Source organism: Acanthochromis polyacanthus, chromosome 4 (genome assembly GCF_021347895.1).
Source record: "Acanthochromis polyacanthus isolate Apoly-LR-REF ecotype Palm Island chromosome 4, KAUST_Apoly_ChrSc, whole genome shotgun sequence".
NCBI lineage: Eukaryota > Metazoa > Chordata > Actinopteri > Pomacentridae > Acanthochromis > Acanthochromis polyacanthus.
Genome location: NC_067116.1, coordinates 38,247,776 through 38,265,166, shown reverse-complemented (window position 1 = coordinate 38,265,166; position 17,391 = coordinate 38,247,776). Strand labels below are relative to the sequence as shown.

At 43.6% G+C, this 17,391-nt stretch overlaps 1 protein-coding gene across 1 annotated transcript; it reads right to left on the bottom strand.

Annotated features, from left to right (window-relative positions):
- Positions 1 to 7,173: 7,173 nt before the first annotated feature.
- Positions 7,174 to 8,829, bottom strand: LOC110949137 (granzyme B(G,H)-like). Its single transcript, XM_022191017.2, has 5 exons — positions 8,695 to 8,829; positions 8,416 to 8,575; positions 8,136 to 8,268; positions 7,785 to 8,006; positions 7,174 to 7,707 (listed from the first exon to the last, which is right to left on the bottom strand). Exons 1-5 carry the CDS (start codon positions 8,795 to 8,797, stop codon positions 7,543 to 7,545), a joined length of 783 nt encoding a protein of 260 aa, XP_022046709.2. The 5' UTR covers positions 8,798 to 8,829; the 3' UTR covers positions 7,174 to 7,542.
- Between the last annotated feature and the right edge of the window lie 8,562 nt (positions 8,830 to 17,391).

Below are 17,391 nucleotides of genomic sequence, written 5' to 3'. Positions count from 1 at the left end.
TCCTGAAGAGTTGGACATCTTTTTTTCTTCCGACGTCACCTCTTGAAGTGTTTCTCGAGTGTTTCTAGAATGAGAGAGCTTGGCATATGTGTGTGTGCGCACGTGTGTGTCTACAAGTTTGAGTGTGCTGAGGGGGTGATGAGGGGAGAGGAGGAAGGCACGGCAGGTTTCCATGACAACAACTTTTTATTTGCGCTTCCTCAGTGGCGTTGGTGGAGGAGACAGATAGATAGACTGATAGATAGATGGATAGATAGATAGATAGATAGGGCAGACAAAGAGAGACAGTGAGTCTGGCAGAGTTATTAGGAAGAGACAGGCTAGTGGGCTGGGGTGCATGGGCAGGCGGGGGTGGAAGAAGGCAGCAGAGTTGTATGCCTGCTTGTTTGCTTTGTCTAGAACAGAATGTCTCTTTGTATACACCCCTCCCTTGTTGGAAGACAAGTAACCAACAACTTGCTCGCAGTCATCCAGAAATACCGTATGAATATAGTGAGATGTGTCTGCACGATCTGCTAAGAAAGCAAGCGTGCCTCTCAAGAGCAAGTGGAACAATAAGAAACTCGTGTGTCTGAACGATCACTGTGGGCGGGCGCCTTTAGGTGTGTTTGTGTACGTGCGCATGGTTGACGTCTGCATAATGTAAAAAAAAAAAAAAAAGGTCTCAACCTCAAGACACTATCCTGATGAGATTAAATAGAGATTAAAAAAAAAACATGCCTCTGAAACTTCTTAATGCGCTCGGTGGGTTTCACACCGCAGGAATCTGACGTCCATTCAACCTAAAAACCAAAGTCACTGTGCATCTGAAACATGGTGAATGAGAAAATGAGCAATATGCATGGAATTTTGCACACACTAAATGCATTCAAATGATGAAAAGTGTGCAAGTATGCAACCATGCATGCAGGCAGTGCTACTTTGAATAAAGAGATCTTTGCAGATGTAAGATGCAGCACACGTCAAATAATTATTTCCCTCGACTGAAACTCCTGTTTGCCCTCATTCTTTATGCTGAGCTTGTGAATCTGACGCCCACCTAGGAAAGTAAAGTCAGCCGACCTTAAAGACCACAGATACAGTCGCTATTCGTGTGCCGAGTACACAGATAAACTGGAGATACCCACTGTAACCAGCAACACAAACATCACACAGAAATGCACAGTGTATACAGTGGCATTCATCCTTTATTACTCTATTGCTCACAGCACTATTTTATTCTCTCGACAACAATTTGGGCATACACACACACAAACACACACACTGATAGACAGTCTATCTGTGTGGGGAATGACTCACCTCCTCCACCTGGAGTAGAGCCAAGCCTTTCTCGCCTCCTCCCCCTTCATCTGTGTGAGCCCTTCACTTCCCTCACTCCGGCTCCACTATGGAAGCATTTCAATCATTCAAATTAGCTGTAATCACAGCCAAAGGCATAGAGTGGGAATGGCAGCACGTCACTCTGCATACTTGAGAACACTTAATACATTGATTTTATATTGAGTATGCTGTGTTTCAAAAAGGGAGCTGGAGAGGAAATAAATAAGCTATCCAGGCCAAGCCTTTTTTTTTTCCTTTTTTTTTCTCTTGCTCGCCATGCTGGCTTCCAAGACAAAGGATGGAAGCAGGGATGAGAGGCCGGCTTTATAATGAGCAGCGCTAAGACTCCTTTCAGTCTTCAGCCCTGACATGTGAGAAGCAGTGCATCACTAGCACCAGCTGCAGTCTTCACATAATGACACAAATTATTGGCTCGTTAATGGGCAGCGTAGCCTTGAGTGTTCAGCCTGCAACACCATTCTGGAGGAGAGAGGGGGAACACAGGATCAATCTCTGCCTCCTTTGGCGGTGCTGTAAAACATGGGATGCATCTAAAGGACATCTTATACACGTCTCAGTCTCTCTTTCTCTCTCTCTCTCTGTGTCTCTCTCTCTCTCTCTTTCTAATCCATACTGGCCCCTTGAGACTCATATTAGGAGACTCCTACACTCGCCCCTCCCACACCTTCTACCTCCTCCACACACCGCCCTCAGAACCACTATCTGTCCACCTCCACAGTCGGCTTGTGGACAAACCCAGAATAACAATGTGATCTTGCCTCTTAAAGGCACACGGGCAGCTTTCTGCAGCTTTGTCTTTCAGTTCGACAATGTGTTTCTACATTTCTGTGACCCTCATAATGCTGATGTGAATAAAAAAAACAGCCACTAGCACATTTGTCTCAACTGCTATCTCTGGAAAATTCTAATGTGCATTGATTTTTAATATGCAGTAGAGTAGCAATCCCAAGTAAATAATCATCAGATACAAACAAAGCAGGCATCGCAGTCACGTTCGACTGCTGAGGCTTCCAAACACTGGACCTCTGCAAAGCTGCGGCTCCAGAATAGCAATCAACATCAAACAGAGTCAAGTGCAGGACACAGTACTTGTAGGCTGCAGTCAATGAACCTCTCAGAGAAGGTACTGGTTCAGACTCCAATGTGCACAAGAAAGCCTGCAGTAGGTTTGCTTAGAGTGCCCCCTTCTGTTGTATCAACGAAAATTATAAATGACATAGCAAAAAAATCGCAAAAACATTCATAGTTTGGGACACTTGAAGAAGCACTGTCACACACAGGGTTACTCTTCTTTAACTACTTAGCTAATTGAACTAAATGACAGGTTGTTTCTCCCTCCCGAGTTGACAATTCTGTCAAATAATTTGCATATGTGGACAAGAAAAGCAACAAAGATGCATTTTTCTTCTGATTCTGCACACCATTCCTCTATAGAGTCTCTTCTGACAGCTCTGCAGGTCTGTTTTGCAGCTTCTTACCTGACTAACATTGTCAGTGAAGCTTCACAGGACTGAATCTGCCACAATGGAAAACTGTGGTGTTGCACAGGAAGCCATGAGGTGTGCTTGCGTAGGAGGTGCTGAGGTAGAAAAGGGGTAGTTCACAAGTTGGAGTGCTTACTGCAGCACTATCAACTTCTATTTTTAACACGGCTGTGGTCTTAACTCTCTAATCTTAATTGCCTGCACCGAGTGCATTTTGTTTAGACACAGTGCAGGATTTCCAAATAGCTCATTGCAAGTGCATGTTTGTGTTTCTGCAAACTGGTCTGCAGTTGTAGGAGTACTTCACAATCAATTTCCATCAGCTTACTGCCTTGTTGTGTCCTTTTGTTTTGTCTTTTAGTATCTTGAACTTGTCATCAGCCTGCCTTCCAGACTTGGTCTGTGCCACTATTAATACCGAATATGATTGACAGATAATCTCTGTGATACAAGGCATTTATTATAAGGTGTCCCTCAACATAACCCACACTGTCCAGTAAATTGTGTACTGCAGCAGTTTTCTTGTGAGGGATTGTGTTAAGATTCACCTGCTGCTACCTAGTGGACATAAATAGAGTAGCACGAGCTTATTGAGGCCTCTGAATATGAACCCTGCAGTTACACTTTTGCCACAGCCTTGAAGATACACATCTTGATCGACGTCCATTTTTAGCAGCGTTCTCATGCAGACACTAACCTCAAGGAGATGGTAACTGTCAGTTGTGGAAAATAGTCAGTCTTGATGCCTCTTATAAACATTTCCGGAGTTGAAGAATTACATGGTGCATTGCCAGTAAGTGGGATATGTTATGTCCATTGATGGATGAGATATTTAGACCTTTGAGTTCAGCAAACTTGTATTATCTCTCTATATATTTTCTGTAAAATTAGATATTTTTTTTAGACTAGAATAATTATTATGTAAGCAAAATTTTATGTAGGTCAAAGTGAATAGAATGAAAGCACAGAGGCAGTGCTGCTATGTTCGTCTAGCTGTAGCTGTCAGTAGGTCAACTTGTTTGGTACGGTTGTTGGCGGTGTTGTTGTTGTTTGTTTCCCCAAATCTGGCAACTTATCAATTCAATTCAGTTCAATGTAATTCAGTTCAGTTAATTTTAATTAAATTTCATCTCTTATCAATTCAATTTAGTTCAGTTGCAGTTATTTAAATTAAGATCAATTTATTTCAATTCAGTTCAGATCAATTTATTTCAATTCAGTTCTGTTCAATTCAGTTCAATGGGGCTTTATTACCATGAAAGTCTCAAGAAACAATATTGCCCAAGCATCAAAATATAGTTTGTCCAGATATTTGGACAATACCCAGTAGTACATGATAATATTTTCAAAAACACCACCAAGTGTTGCTTCTTTGCTTTGGTTTAAAGAGAAATATATTTAAGGAAGTGAAAGTACAACTTCTCTTTACTGCGTTAAACTTTTTTCTTTTTTCAAACAGTTGGTACTTAATTTGTTCTTTCGATTCTGTCTTCCATAATTCCTTCCAACATAGAGAACACATGCTTTTATAGCCTTGTGATGTGATTGTCAAAAATGATAAGTCTGTCTCCTCCTGTAGTTGTAATGATGTATTACATGGTTCACTACCAAATAGGGATAAATCTTGCTTTTGTGTTCAAGGCAAGGTCACAAAACAGGTGTTTGCATTTTTGTTTTCAAAACCTCCCTTTCAGCCAATGAAGCACCTGCAGGAGTAAGACAGATATGACAGCTGACCATTTGATACAGAAATGTGCTAAAGAGAAATGCAGTTTGCAAAAGGGTCTAAATATACAAGTTTTCATGAACCAGCTACAGGTACTGTATGGTAGCTTACTACTACAAACAGTGGTTGCCATGCAATTAAAAAAGGTCTGTTTAAATTAATTGCTTCAATTGGTAAGAGGTATTCAATTTAAAGTAATCCAAATTGAATTAACAAGTAATATTAATGCCACTGGTTTAACTTAGATGTATTTATGTCATTCTTTTATTTTCAATTGAACATTGTTGTAGCAAATGTCAACTTAAAGGTTCCAGTTTTTCCAAATTAATAATTCACTTTACCCAGGCGTAAACTGTACAACATGATTTTGTTATTAGACTGATCATTCTGCTTCTTTATTTTCAAATCCTGCTTGAAGACAATGGGGGTTGAATAGCCGCGCAGTGTAAGAGGAGCAGCAAAGCACATTTTTTTGCCCTTTTGCTGAAATTAGAATCCCAGTTTAATTGGAAAAGAAAAATTAATTTCAAGATGGTAGAATCCTCAAAAATACAGTCATCACCACAGAAGGAAGATCAATGAGATTCGAAACAGTACTTTGCTTCAACTACAGCTCACACATACTTTTATATATATTTTATCAAATGTTAGCTTCCAATACAGTCCTCAAAATTCAGTATTTTTATTTGTCATATGTACGTATCAGCAGTTTGGTATAATGACAAAAACGGCTCACTTAAACAAAATAGCGGATAAAATTTCCTTAAATAGTAAGTAAAGTAAAATAAACAATATGAAATATGTTGTGGTGGATGCCACTATATAGTACAATAAAGACTATAGAGACTGAATATACAAGGTGCTGATGGTGAATATGTAACATTTTGAGAGCACACAGGGAGCCACCATATGCAGTGTTTTAAACAAAGCCAACCAATGTTCCTTGTTTGTCCGACATTTCTGGATTAAGAGATGAGACGTAGATCCGCTGCAGTGCGCTATAGTGCAGCAGCAGTGATGTAACTGAAGTAGATTATGTAGTGTCTCCACCATTAATGTGCAGCTCCACTGATACAGGAAAAGTCCTCAAGCCTTCTTCCGTTTCTGAAAACTCTAAAAGCTCCCAGAGTGCCCCCTTAAATGTGTCCATCTATCTGTTACAAAGTTTGAGTTAGAATTTTGCAGTTTCACTTTAATCTAGTTGTACAAGACCCATCTAGAAGCATGGTTATGTTGCTCTTCAATATAATACTGTCGCTTAACCACGCAGATATCTTACATCAAGGTTTTACTTCAGAAAGCAGGTTTAGAAAAAACTGTGACTATTACTTTGGCCTTAACAAACTCATATTCCTTTGGAGCTTACATATGAATAAATATAGTCTGCTAAACAAGAGGTTGGGTGAACTAGTTGACTTACTAAATCATTTCTCCTCTATTGCTGCATTTTTAAAGATGAATGCACATTGTCACATATTAAACAGAGGCTCTGCATGTATTTACTGCTAGAATTTATTTATGTGGTCACCAATATGATCAAAACATGTAAAAACGGAAACTGCCTGATGGTGGTGCTAAAGTCAAGCTGATACAGAAAGCAAATTCAAATGTTTTTTTGTTAGTTTTTTCCTGTTTTGAGCATTAATGTACTCGAGCCAATAATCATCGTTATCTGAGGTATGATGTTGACATAAGCAAATAATAATAATAATGGATTAGATTTATATAGCGCTTTTCAGGGCACTCAAAGCGCTTCACAATGGATCCATTATTCATTCACTCACACAATCTCACTCTGTGCAAATGTGCAAACAGGTTGTGTAATGTGTTTGACTAAAACATGTCTCACTGCTATGTTTATAAGTAGGTTTTATACTGGTATCCTTATGCATATTATATATTTTTTATACTCAGCATGTTGAATCATTTATCTTGATTTTTTTTAAAAAAACAAATCTATAGCATAGCTGTTAAGCAAATTAAAATGAGAATTAATGCAGGTACAGATGGTTGACTTGGTAGGAACTTATAGTAACTGAGAGGTGGTATGTGTTATAATAGACCAAAAAGTAGCAGGAAAACTAACCCGACACGTGAGCACTTTGACACGTACAACCTACAAAAAGTGATGAAAAAGAAGATCTTTCAGTAAAAACTTAATTTTTCAACTTAGCCAGTGTAATTTATCATCAGGTGTGGTAAACCTGTATTATTCCAATAAACCAATTGACTCTGAATGAATAGGGGTTGGAAACGGGCGTCGCTAGGATTAATTCTGTCGTTTTTGACTGTAATTTTGACTAATGCTGGTACTGACGACAACAGATGTCAAGTCATCGACAGATCTATTCTTCTCTCACATTTTTCCGGCGCAAATATTTTGACAGTAAAACATAGTCTATTATTTTATTAATTATAGCACCATGGTTTAAATTTCAAATTAAAACCCTTTTACAAGACTGTTTGTCAGCTATGTAATGCAGTATACCATGACTTTCTGCAAATTTAATGTAAGTCAGCTGCCTGATCATGTATTTTTGAGAGAATGAGATGAATCATCTATTTTTTTTAATCATTTATGCTAAAAAAAAAAAAGTTCTGAGACCACACCGTTGGACAACAGCAGTTTATTGGTTAAAAAAGCAAACAAAAAACAAATGTAATGAATCCGATATTTTCATTTAAGCAAATCAAAAAGAAAATGAACAAAGCAATATTTCACTTAGCATTTTTGAGTCTGCATTAAAGGGCAGATGATACAAAGGCTAATATCAGCAGCTACCACACCTGTATTTCTGATCTAAAGCGAAAACTTCCTCAGAAATCAGGTTTGCTTTGAAAGTAACCACATCAGAATAATATGATTTTATCCTTTTGACTCAGATTCCAGACTTCAGTGTTGATGTTTCCATGTCAGTGCTGAAAATTCTTTTTTAGCAATGTTACACAAATGATATCTGCAAATATTAGCTCAATCAGCTGTTGCGTGTATTAGAACTTTCCCTTAGGTTTCATGATATTATCGAGCCACTGTTTGTACTCGGGTATCTTCGTATACCTATAGACCATCGAGCCATCCGGATCTGGTTTCTTGCTGCAGGACACCAACCCATAAGCCTTCCCATCTTCACAGACCAATGGACCACCAGAGTCTCCCTGGAATGACAAATACAGTAATCAGTGATTGCTTTAACTGAACATTGGACTCACTGTCTTTACAAAAATATACAAACTTTTCCTGGTCCAGTCGGTCCCTCAGAGCAGTACAGCTTTTCCCCAGCACAGTGGCTGTTGTTAGTCAGGGTTACATTGAGTTCCAGCAGTTTGAGAGACACGTGTTCATCGTTTATTTTCCCCCAGCCAGAGACCGAGCATAATTTTGGCAGATGGCCGTTGTCCTCTGCTGCAAGAGCAATGGGCTTCACATGTTCGTTGAATTTTGCCTTGGAGCTCAGCTTCAGGAGTGAGGAGAGACAAAAAAATATTTTTAAAACTGTGAACATGGACACCATTTTAGTGGCATTTTCTACTCAGTTGAGTATTTGTTAAGCTGTATCTTAAATAACACTAATTCTGTCTTTTACCTGAAGAAGCATTATGTCATTCTTATAATGCTTTCCATCGTAGTCTTTATGTGGAAATGTTTTCCCCACAGGCAATTCCTGTATTCCGTTTACATCAAAATATGAGTGAAGACCTAGGAAGACTTTGTAGGACCTGAAATGAAAGAAACATGAGCAAAAACTTATCTGGGAAGCGAAGGGCATCATTGTAGTAACACAATAGAGAAATATTAGATAACTTATCAGGGGCTCTAGAATTGTTGGCATCATCCCTGTCAGAGACAAAGTGTGTTAAACTGACTCGGCTTGACAGTGAGCTGCAGTCATCACAAAATCCTCATTCAGAAGGAATCCACCACAGTGTCCATCAGGTTTATCTGGTACTTTCAACTCTAAAAGCGCCATGTATGGCCGGCTGTGTGGCTTAGCCTCATGGCCTCCAATGATTCCTCCTGAATGAACTGAGACAAAAATGCGTTGTATGTCATCGAGAGCTAAACACCACAGCACTGATTCTCTTTTATACCCGTATAGAGAAGGATGGTGTAAGGGTGCTTAGGCGCCATTGAAAGAAGCTTACCTTGACCACAGAGAGTCAGCACAAGTGTCAGCGTTGGCAGCTTGCAGTTGATGAACATGGTGAGATCAGAGTCCTGCTGAGCTACTGAAGAGCAGTGGCTCATATCACTGACAGCCTCGGTCTTTAGATGCTTCCTTGTACTCGAGGTAGAAGGAAGTGTTTGTGTAGTTTGCTTATGCAAATGATGTGGCTCCATCTCTGTCACCTCCTGAGCCTGACAAAAGTTAGATGTTTTAAACTGGACCCAAAGCTGTGGCTCTTGTGGAGGTCACATAGCCCCAAAGGAAACATTCTCATAAGATTGTTCATGAACATAAAAGCTTCACTATCTTTTATTCTCATGATGGGAGAAAAATATATTGGTCACCCCTTTTCTTTTAGTCATTGCGCTCGATCAGAAAGAAAAAAAAAACTCTCTCCATGAGATTATTCCCAAATGGTGAAACGAGCCACAGTTTGTTGTTAAAATTCAAGAAACTTTGATAGCTACTGCCTAAAAGTTTTTGGTGTGTGTGCTGATTCTGTCAGATCACAGCACAACAACCCCTGTTAGAGTAATGATCAAAAGATTTCTTTGCAACATGACAGTAGCTTACGGCATGTGCTTTACACTTCTACAACAAAACTGCTTTTCACAGTACTAAAAATAATAAAAATATATGCGAAAGAAATTCCCAGCCTCTACAGTGGTGTTAAAAAGGAGTACATCCTATGGAAATGGGTGACTTTTTCAACACGTTTTTATGCATGTAATTGGCATTTTGTTGTCATTTTCATAATCCAAATAAATTAAAAACAGACCCGACCAAATCCTTTAGATCTTGTATATCATCACGAATACAAATCTGATGAAAGTCTGGATGAAGGAGGACATTTCTACAGACATGAGAAAGGCACCAGCAAAGTTTGTGGTTTGTAAATACTCTGGCAAGATAACAGAAAATACAGGAAACCGTGTGATCTGAGAACGATTAAATGATGAGTGACATTTCCTTCAACCCCTTCCAACTATCAGCCATCACAAGGAAGCATCTAAAGCAGCGTGAATTAGAAAATGTGCAAGCTTAGAGACCATTACTACTTTACTCTTCTACCACTAATACTAACATTAAGGATTGTAATGCTAATGGCTTGCATGGAGTGTTCTAATTAGCATCAGACTTTATTTATGTAACTGTTTTTATTTAAACAGTAGATAACACAAAGTGCTTTACAGAACAAAATGAAACTATAAAAACAGTCTCAAGCGGTTATGTCAATAAAGAAGGACTAAGTGAATGTTATTATCTTAAAGAAATCTTCACTGTGTAGCATGGTGATAGCATCATCATGATATGGAAAATTTCTCAACTGGAAGATTTGTAAAGGTAGAGGGCAAAATGAATACAGCAGAGTACATTAAAAGCGTGGCGCACAGTCTTGTGCAGTTTGCAATGAAACTGCGACTTGGGAGAAGATTTGTTTCCCAACAAAACAATGACCTGCAGCATACAGAGACAAGACAACGAGGTGAATGCTCTGGAGTGGCAAAGTCAGAGTCCAGACCTCAATCTAACTGAGAATTTGGGGTTGGGCTTGAAAAGGGTTATTTGCCCACTGTAACAAAGGCGAACAATTCTTGACTGTTGCACCCCTCCATTTGGAGTGGTACATTCCACCCCGTCTAAGTTGGTATGCTCCAGCCCTGGTGCAGTTGAGAAGACGGTGTTCATCTCGTTAGCTTCTCGTGGCTCTGTGTACATGCTGTTGTGTGCGTCAATTGAAAGAATACCGCACACACATACGGCATTCTGTACACCTAGTTGGACTTTGTCAATAAAGTCTCTGAAGCGGAACACGTGGACAGTCTGTGATTTGATCGATCACACCAGTGGTGGTTGGTGAATTCCGAACCATAAGAATTGGAAAGGAGCCGTTGCACTATACTTTCTTTTATGGTCCTTCGAGCCGGATCGCCATCTCGCCACTGATAAGGATGCCTGAAGTACCAGAGGACCAGCCCAGTGTGCGCGTCAGGAGGCAGCCATCCCTTCCCGCACACTTGCAAGACTACGACCTCACCGGCTTTCACAGGAGTAATCCTCTACCTGTCTCAGCTCACCCTGTTCAGTACCATGAGGAGGATAGAGGAATAGAGGAAGGAGCAACCGGAGGCGAGCGCTCGTCATCACCCGTCAGCCAGGATGATAACCCCTCGACCCAGTGGGTATTGAAGGATCAGTGGTCCTCTAAGAGAGAGTCCCTCCGGAGGACTGACCAGCAGAGACCAGGCCCAGATGGAGAAGCCCTGCTCGCAGAGTTGGAGGAGGTAAAGATGCAGAATGCGACACTTCGTTATCAGAATGAGCATAATAAGCTCAAGTTGGAGCAAATCAGCCGTCAAAACTCCTCTGACACCCGCAAGCTACGTGAACAAGTAGAGCAATTAAGTGGTCTGGTCCAGCAACTGCAGGCATCAGGTGAACCAGTAAAGCCCAGGACCACCAGCCCGCTGGAGACAGAGCGTTCATCTGCTCCTTTGAGATGTGAACCCATCCCAGTGAAAGCACATCTCTCCCCACCACTCAAGGTGCAACCCACCTATGTTAACCAGAGGATGGCTCCAATCACTAGGAAATTCCGAGAGTCGTCCGATCCCAGTTCCTCTGAGAGTGAGGAGCATCACTACAGGTCACATCGAGGCCCTGCATCCAGGAGACAAGACACTCGCCATTACCGTCACTCCCGTCGCCATACCCCAAGTCCAGTGGGAGGACAGGAGCGGTTCTATAGGGGCCCAACGCCCACAATTCCTGACATGAGCAGCCCAAATCCACGGGACTTTAATCGTCTGAGGATTGCCCTTGATAACCTTCTCCCCAGTGATGCTTCAGAAAGATTTAGGTATCAAATACTCGTTGATCACCTTAAGACCGAAGAGGCGCTTCTCATTGCGGACTCATATAGTAACTCTACACATCCTTTTACTGACACCATGGCAGCTCTGAACCTGCAATATGGACAGCCCCACCAGTTAGCCCTCCAACGGATAGCTGAACTCATGGATGGACCGAATATCACTCATGGTGACACCAAAGCTTTCAGGATGTTTGCACTCCGCGTGCGTTCCTTGGTGAGCATGTTGGAACAACTGGGAAGAAAAGGCAATGTCGAGTTAGAGTGTGGCTCACATGTGTCTCGGCTGTTAAGTAAACTCCCCCATGAGCTTCGCTCTAGTTTCCGCCGCTTCATTCACCCCCTCACCATGCCCATACCAACTCTCCTTGACTTTGCTGGTTGGCTAGAGTACGAGCTCCAGATACAGGAAGACAACACCCAGTTCAGCATCAGCACAAGGAGAGAGAAGGAAGTCAAGAGCAAAGGTCAGAAGAAACCCTTTAAAGCTTCCACAGGACCGTCAACTGTTTTTATGAGCTCAGCACCCGCTCCCCAGAAGGAGACAACTCCGCCACCTCCAGCTGACCTCAACAAGAAGTACTGCCCCTACTGTGACAACAGTAAGCACTCACTGAATAACTGTGCTAATTTCAAGATGCTCAGCTCGATTCAGAAGCAGAGTTGGATTAAAGATAACCACCGCTGCTGGCGTTGTGGCCGAGGCCATCGAGCTGCTGAATGTAACCTGAAGATGCGCTGCAAGAGCTGTAGTAGCCGTCACCTTCTTGCTCTGCATGATATCAATGCATGGGCTGGTGCCGGTAGAGAGCAGGTTGGAGCGAAATCAAACACCACAGAAACCCCCATTACCAGCACTACAGAGGAGGTCCTATACATCGACCGACCTTTAGAAGGGCGAAAGGTGCTGCTCAAAGTCAGTAGAGTTGTGCTGAGGAATGGAAGCAGAACCATGGATGCCTACGCCATACTAGACGATGGTTCAGAGCGCACAATTCTCCTCCAAGCAGCAGCTCAGCAGCTTGGCCTTAAAGGGGAACCCGAAGATCTCCCCTTGAGAACTGTTAGACAAGAAATGCAAATCCTACATGGTGCTATGGTTTCCTTCACCATCTCGTCTGCTGCTGAACCACATCGGGTTTACGCCATCAAACACGCCTTCACCTCAAAACACTTGGGTTTAGCTGAACACACCCATCCAGTTGAGGCGCTGCAGAAGAAATATAAACATCTGAAAGATCTACCCCTGCAACCGCTGCATCTTGTCCGCCCCGTCCTACTCATCGGCTCAGATCACCCCCACCTGATCACACCGGTAGAGCCGGTACGCCTGGGACCCCCTGGAGGCCCTGCTGCAGTAAAGACTCGTCTTGGATGGACTCTCCAAGGCCCAGCACAGGGTGTGCGGCGTTGTCAGGCAGAACAGCAGATCTTATTCACATCCATCCAGTCACAGCCCTCAGAACTCTACAGCCATGTGGAAAAGCTGTGGCAAATGGACACTCTGCCCTGGCGCAATGAGAAGATTAGCACCCGCTCACGTCAAGATCAAGAGGCTCTTGCCCTGCTGGAGAGTAGAACAATCAGAGTGGATGTAGAGGGCATCCACAGATACGCTACCCCCCTCCTACGTGTGCAGAACATGCCCCCACTCAAAGCTCCCAAGGAAGCAGCTCTCCCTCAGCTCCGTGCAACAGAGAAAAGGCTGTCTCGAGACCCAGAGAAAGCAGCTGCTTACATGGCCGAAATGCAGAAGCTGGCAACAGCAGGCTACATTGTGAAGTTGAAACCAGGTGAAGAAGACACTCCTACAAGCTGGTACATCCCCCACCATATGGTGACGCACAATGAGAAGAACAGAGTGGTCTTCAACTGTTCATTTGAATATAAAGGTGAGAGCCTGAACCGACGCCTGCTCCCTGGTCCAACAGTGGGTCCCTCTCTACTGGCTGTGCTTTTGAGATTCAGGGAGCATGCAGTGGCTATCAGCAGCGACATTCGCAGCATGTTCCATCAGGTCAGACTGCTTCCTGATGACCAGCCCCTCCTCAGATTCTTGTGGAGAGATCTGAAACGCGAGGAACCGCCCAACATTTATGAATGGAGAGTGCTACCGTTTGGCACCACCAGTTCTCCCTGCTGTGCCACATTCGCTCTTCAAAAACATGCAATCGAACATACTAGTGAGGGAGAAGACGTCAGAGAAGCAGTGCTGAAGTCATTCTACGTGGACAACTGTCTACACAGTCTCTCATCTGAAGAGGAGGCTAAAGCCCTAGTGGATCATCTGCAGGACACACTGGCCAGCGGGGGCTTTGAACTAAGACAGTGGACGAGTAATAAACCATCTGTTATCTCCCACCTGCCCCCTGATATCAGATCCACCAGCGCAGAGTTGTGGATAATCCAAGGTCAACCAGATGCTTCTGAACGAGCCCTTGGACTTCTCTGGCATTGTCCTTCAGACACACTGTCTTACAAGCACCAGTCCGTTGAGCACACAGTGGTCACCCTCCGCACCATTTACCAGGTGCTTGCTAGCCAATATGATCCCCTTGGATTTATTGTGCCGTATACCACCAGAGCCAAGGTTGTTGTTCAGAGACTGTGGGACCAAAAGAGAGACTGGGATGATCCATCCCTACCTGAAGACCTCCTTCACGCTTGGCAGGAGTGGGAGGGTGAGCTCCCTGATCTGAAGAACATCATCCTACCAAGGTGCTACACCAGCGAACATCTGGATTCAGAGACCAGTCAGAGAGAAATACACGTCTTCTGTGATGCTTCAGATCGTGCCTATGGCTCTGTCGCATACCTGCGAACTGAGAGTGCTGAAGGTGAAGTGGAGACTGTCTTTCTCACCGCCAGATCTCGCGTAGCTCCGAAGAAACAACAATCAATTCCACGCCTGGAGCTATGTGCAGCCCTAACCGGAGCACAGCTGACGAAAGTGTTAAAAGAAGAGCTCACTCTGCCCATTCGGCAGATCACCTTATGGACTGATTCAACCACTGTACTTACCTGGTTGCAGTCTGATTCTTGTAGATTTAAAGTGTTCGTAGGAACACGTGTTGCAGAAATTCAGGAACTGACTGCTGGAGACTCATGGAGGTATGTAGACTCTGCAAATAATGCTGCAGACGACATCACTCGAGGCAAGCACCTTCAAGAGCTCACAGCCACGAGTCGCTGGTTCCAAGGTCCAGCCTTTCTACGAAAGACCTCCGATCAGTGGCCACAATTGCAACAGGTGCCAGCCATCACTGCAGAGTGTGGGGAACTGAAGAAAGCGACTTTCTGCGGCCTATCTGTCACACCTCCCCTCACCGCTATTCCCGACATCACCCAGTCTAAGACCTGGAATGAACTGGTTGCAGCCACTACCCAGTCCCTGCAGGGGGCGGCCCACGCCCAACTCACTGCTGATGACTACAGACAGGCAGAGAACATCCTACTTCAGCGAGTGCAGCAGGACTGTTTCCCCCATGATTATGACCAGATGCGGGCAGAGAAATCCCTCTCCAGCAGTAGTCGCCTTATAACTCTGGCTCCACAATTTGACAAGACTGCACAGCTCATCAGAGTTGGTGGTCGGCTACGGCACACACCAGACATCGATGTAGAGACCCTCCACCCGATTGTCCTCGACCCCAAGCACAAAATCACGCAGCTTCTCATCCAGCATTATGATGACCAGCTACACCATCCAGGTAGTGAACGAGTGTTTGCTGAAGTGAGGAGGAAATACTGGATCCTAAGAGGAAGAGAGGCCATACGGCGTCATCAGCATCACTGTGCTGAATGCAGGAAGTGGCGTGGGAAGCCACACATCCCCCGCATGGCAGATCTTCCCCCAGCTAGGCTACGTCTCCATAAGCCGGCCTTTTTTCAACAGGGGTCGATTGTTTCGGTCCCTACACCATAAAGATCGGCAGAAGAACAGAAAAGAGATGGGGCATAATATTTAAATGCCTGACCACAAGGGCAGTGCATTTAGATCTCCTCACCAGTATTGTCACAGACTCCTTCCTGATGGCTCTGAGGAGGTTTGTGGCCCGCCGAGGCAAGCCCTTGGAGATACACTCTGATCAGGGCACAAACTTCAAGGGTGGAGAGCGGGAACTGAGAGAGGCCTTCTCGTCACTTCAGCCAGAGCTGCAGGCCCACCTGGCTTCCCAACAGATCAAGTTCACCTTTAACCCACCGAGTGCCCCTCACTTTGGGGGCTGTTGGGAGAGAGAGATACGATCTCTCAAACAAGCCCTTCAGGTTATTCTTGGCAATCAGTCCGTCACTGAGGAGGTCCTGCAGACTGTGCTTGTGGAAATTGAGGGCATCCTTAATTCCAAACCTTTAGGCTACACCTCATCTGATGTGGCTGACCCTGACCCTGTGACCCCCAACATCCTGTTGATGGGGCGGCCAGACTCGTCACTACCACAGGTTGTGTACCCAGAGTCCGAGCTTCTTAGTAGACGAAGATGGCGCCAGAGCCAACTTCTAGCAGACCACTTTTGGAGCCGTTTCATCCGATTCTATTTGCCTGATCTTCAGACGAGACAGAAGTGGTATTCAGACCCTGCAAACCTTCAAGCTGGAGACACGGTAATGATAGTTGACCCCCAGCTTCCTCGAGCGTCATGGCCCGTGGGACAGATCACGCAGACCCTTCAAGCTCCTGATGGACGTGTCCGAACTGTGACAGTTGAAGTGGGAGATCGCTCCTACACTCGGCCAGTGTCCCGCATCATCAGCCTTCCTAAGCTGCCGGACTGCTAAGGACTGAAGGCTGACTATGGCCATTGCTGTTTTGCAGATTTCCTAAGGAAATCTGGGGGCGGCTGTAACAAAGGCGAACAATTCTTGACTGTTGCACCCCTCCATTTGGAGTGGTACATTCCACCCCGTCTAAGTTGGTATGCTCCAGCCCTGGTGCAGTTGAGAAGACGGTGTTCATCTCGTTAGCTTCTCGTAGCTCTGTGTACATGCTGTTGTGTGCGTCAATTGAAAGAATACCGCACACACATACGGCATTCTGTACACCTAGTTGGACTTTGTCAATAAAGTCTCTGAAGCGGAACACGTGGACAGTCTGTGATTTGATCGATCACACCAGTGGTGGTTGGTGAATTCCGAACCATAAGAATTGGAAAGGAGCCGTTGCGCTATACTTTCTTTTACCCACGATCACCAAAGGAGAATTGGGTAAAATTCAGTTTACAGATGTGCAAGACTGATTGAGATCTGTCCATAAAGGCTCAGTGCTGCAGTTGTGGCTCAAGGTGCATTTAGGAAATACTGACTTCAAGGGTGTAAATTCTTATGAAGTCACTTTTTACATTAATTGTTTTTAATTAATTGACATTACTTTGTGTTAATCTCTTTTAACTTTGACATGAAATAATCTTTCATTATTCATTCTTGCCAAAGTCCCAACTTCACTGACCTTGATTTATTGCTGAAAAGCAGTCAAATTGGAAAACTTCTTAAGTGGGTCAGTGCTTTATTAGGCACTGTAGATAGTATTTGCTATCGTTACCTATTTCTGCACATACTGACATAGTTCATAATATGATAGAACATTTTAATGTATAGCTAGTTACATGCCCCTTATCTTTAAACATGTTGGTCACCATTGCAAGTAGTTAGTAGTTAGCATAGTTTGCTAGGATTTACAGTTTACTGCATGTGTGAGGAAATAAACCAAAAGTTTAGCATTTAATCAGTATTTTGGATTCTGATCCAGGATGTTTCAGTGCTGAGAATCTTTGATCCAAAGTTCAGTGCAATAATTATATTTCC

Excerpts from the sequence above, each read along its gene's own strand:
- LOC110949137 (XM_022191017.2), bottom strand. The coding sequence starts at position 8,797 with ATGAGCCACTGCTCTTCAGTAGCTCAGCAGGACTCTGATCTCACCATG. Across the intron at positions 8,269-8,415 it reads GCAGCTCACTGTCAAGCCGA|GTCCTACAAAGTCTTCCTAG; the intron begins GTCAGTTTAACA and ends CTTTCATTTCAG. Across the intron at positions 8,007-8,135 it reads ATGACATAATGCTTCTTCAG|CTGAGCTCCAAGGCAAAATT; the intron begins GTAAAAGACAGA and ends TCACTCCTGAAG.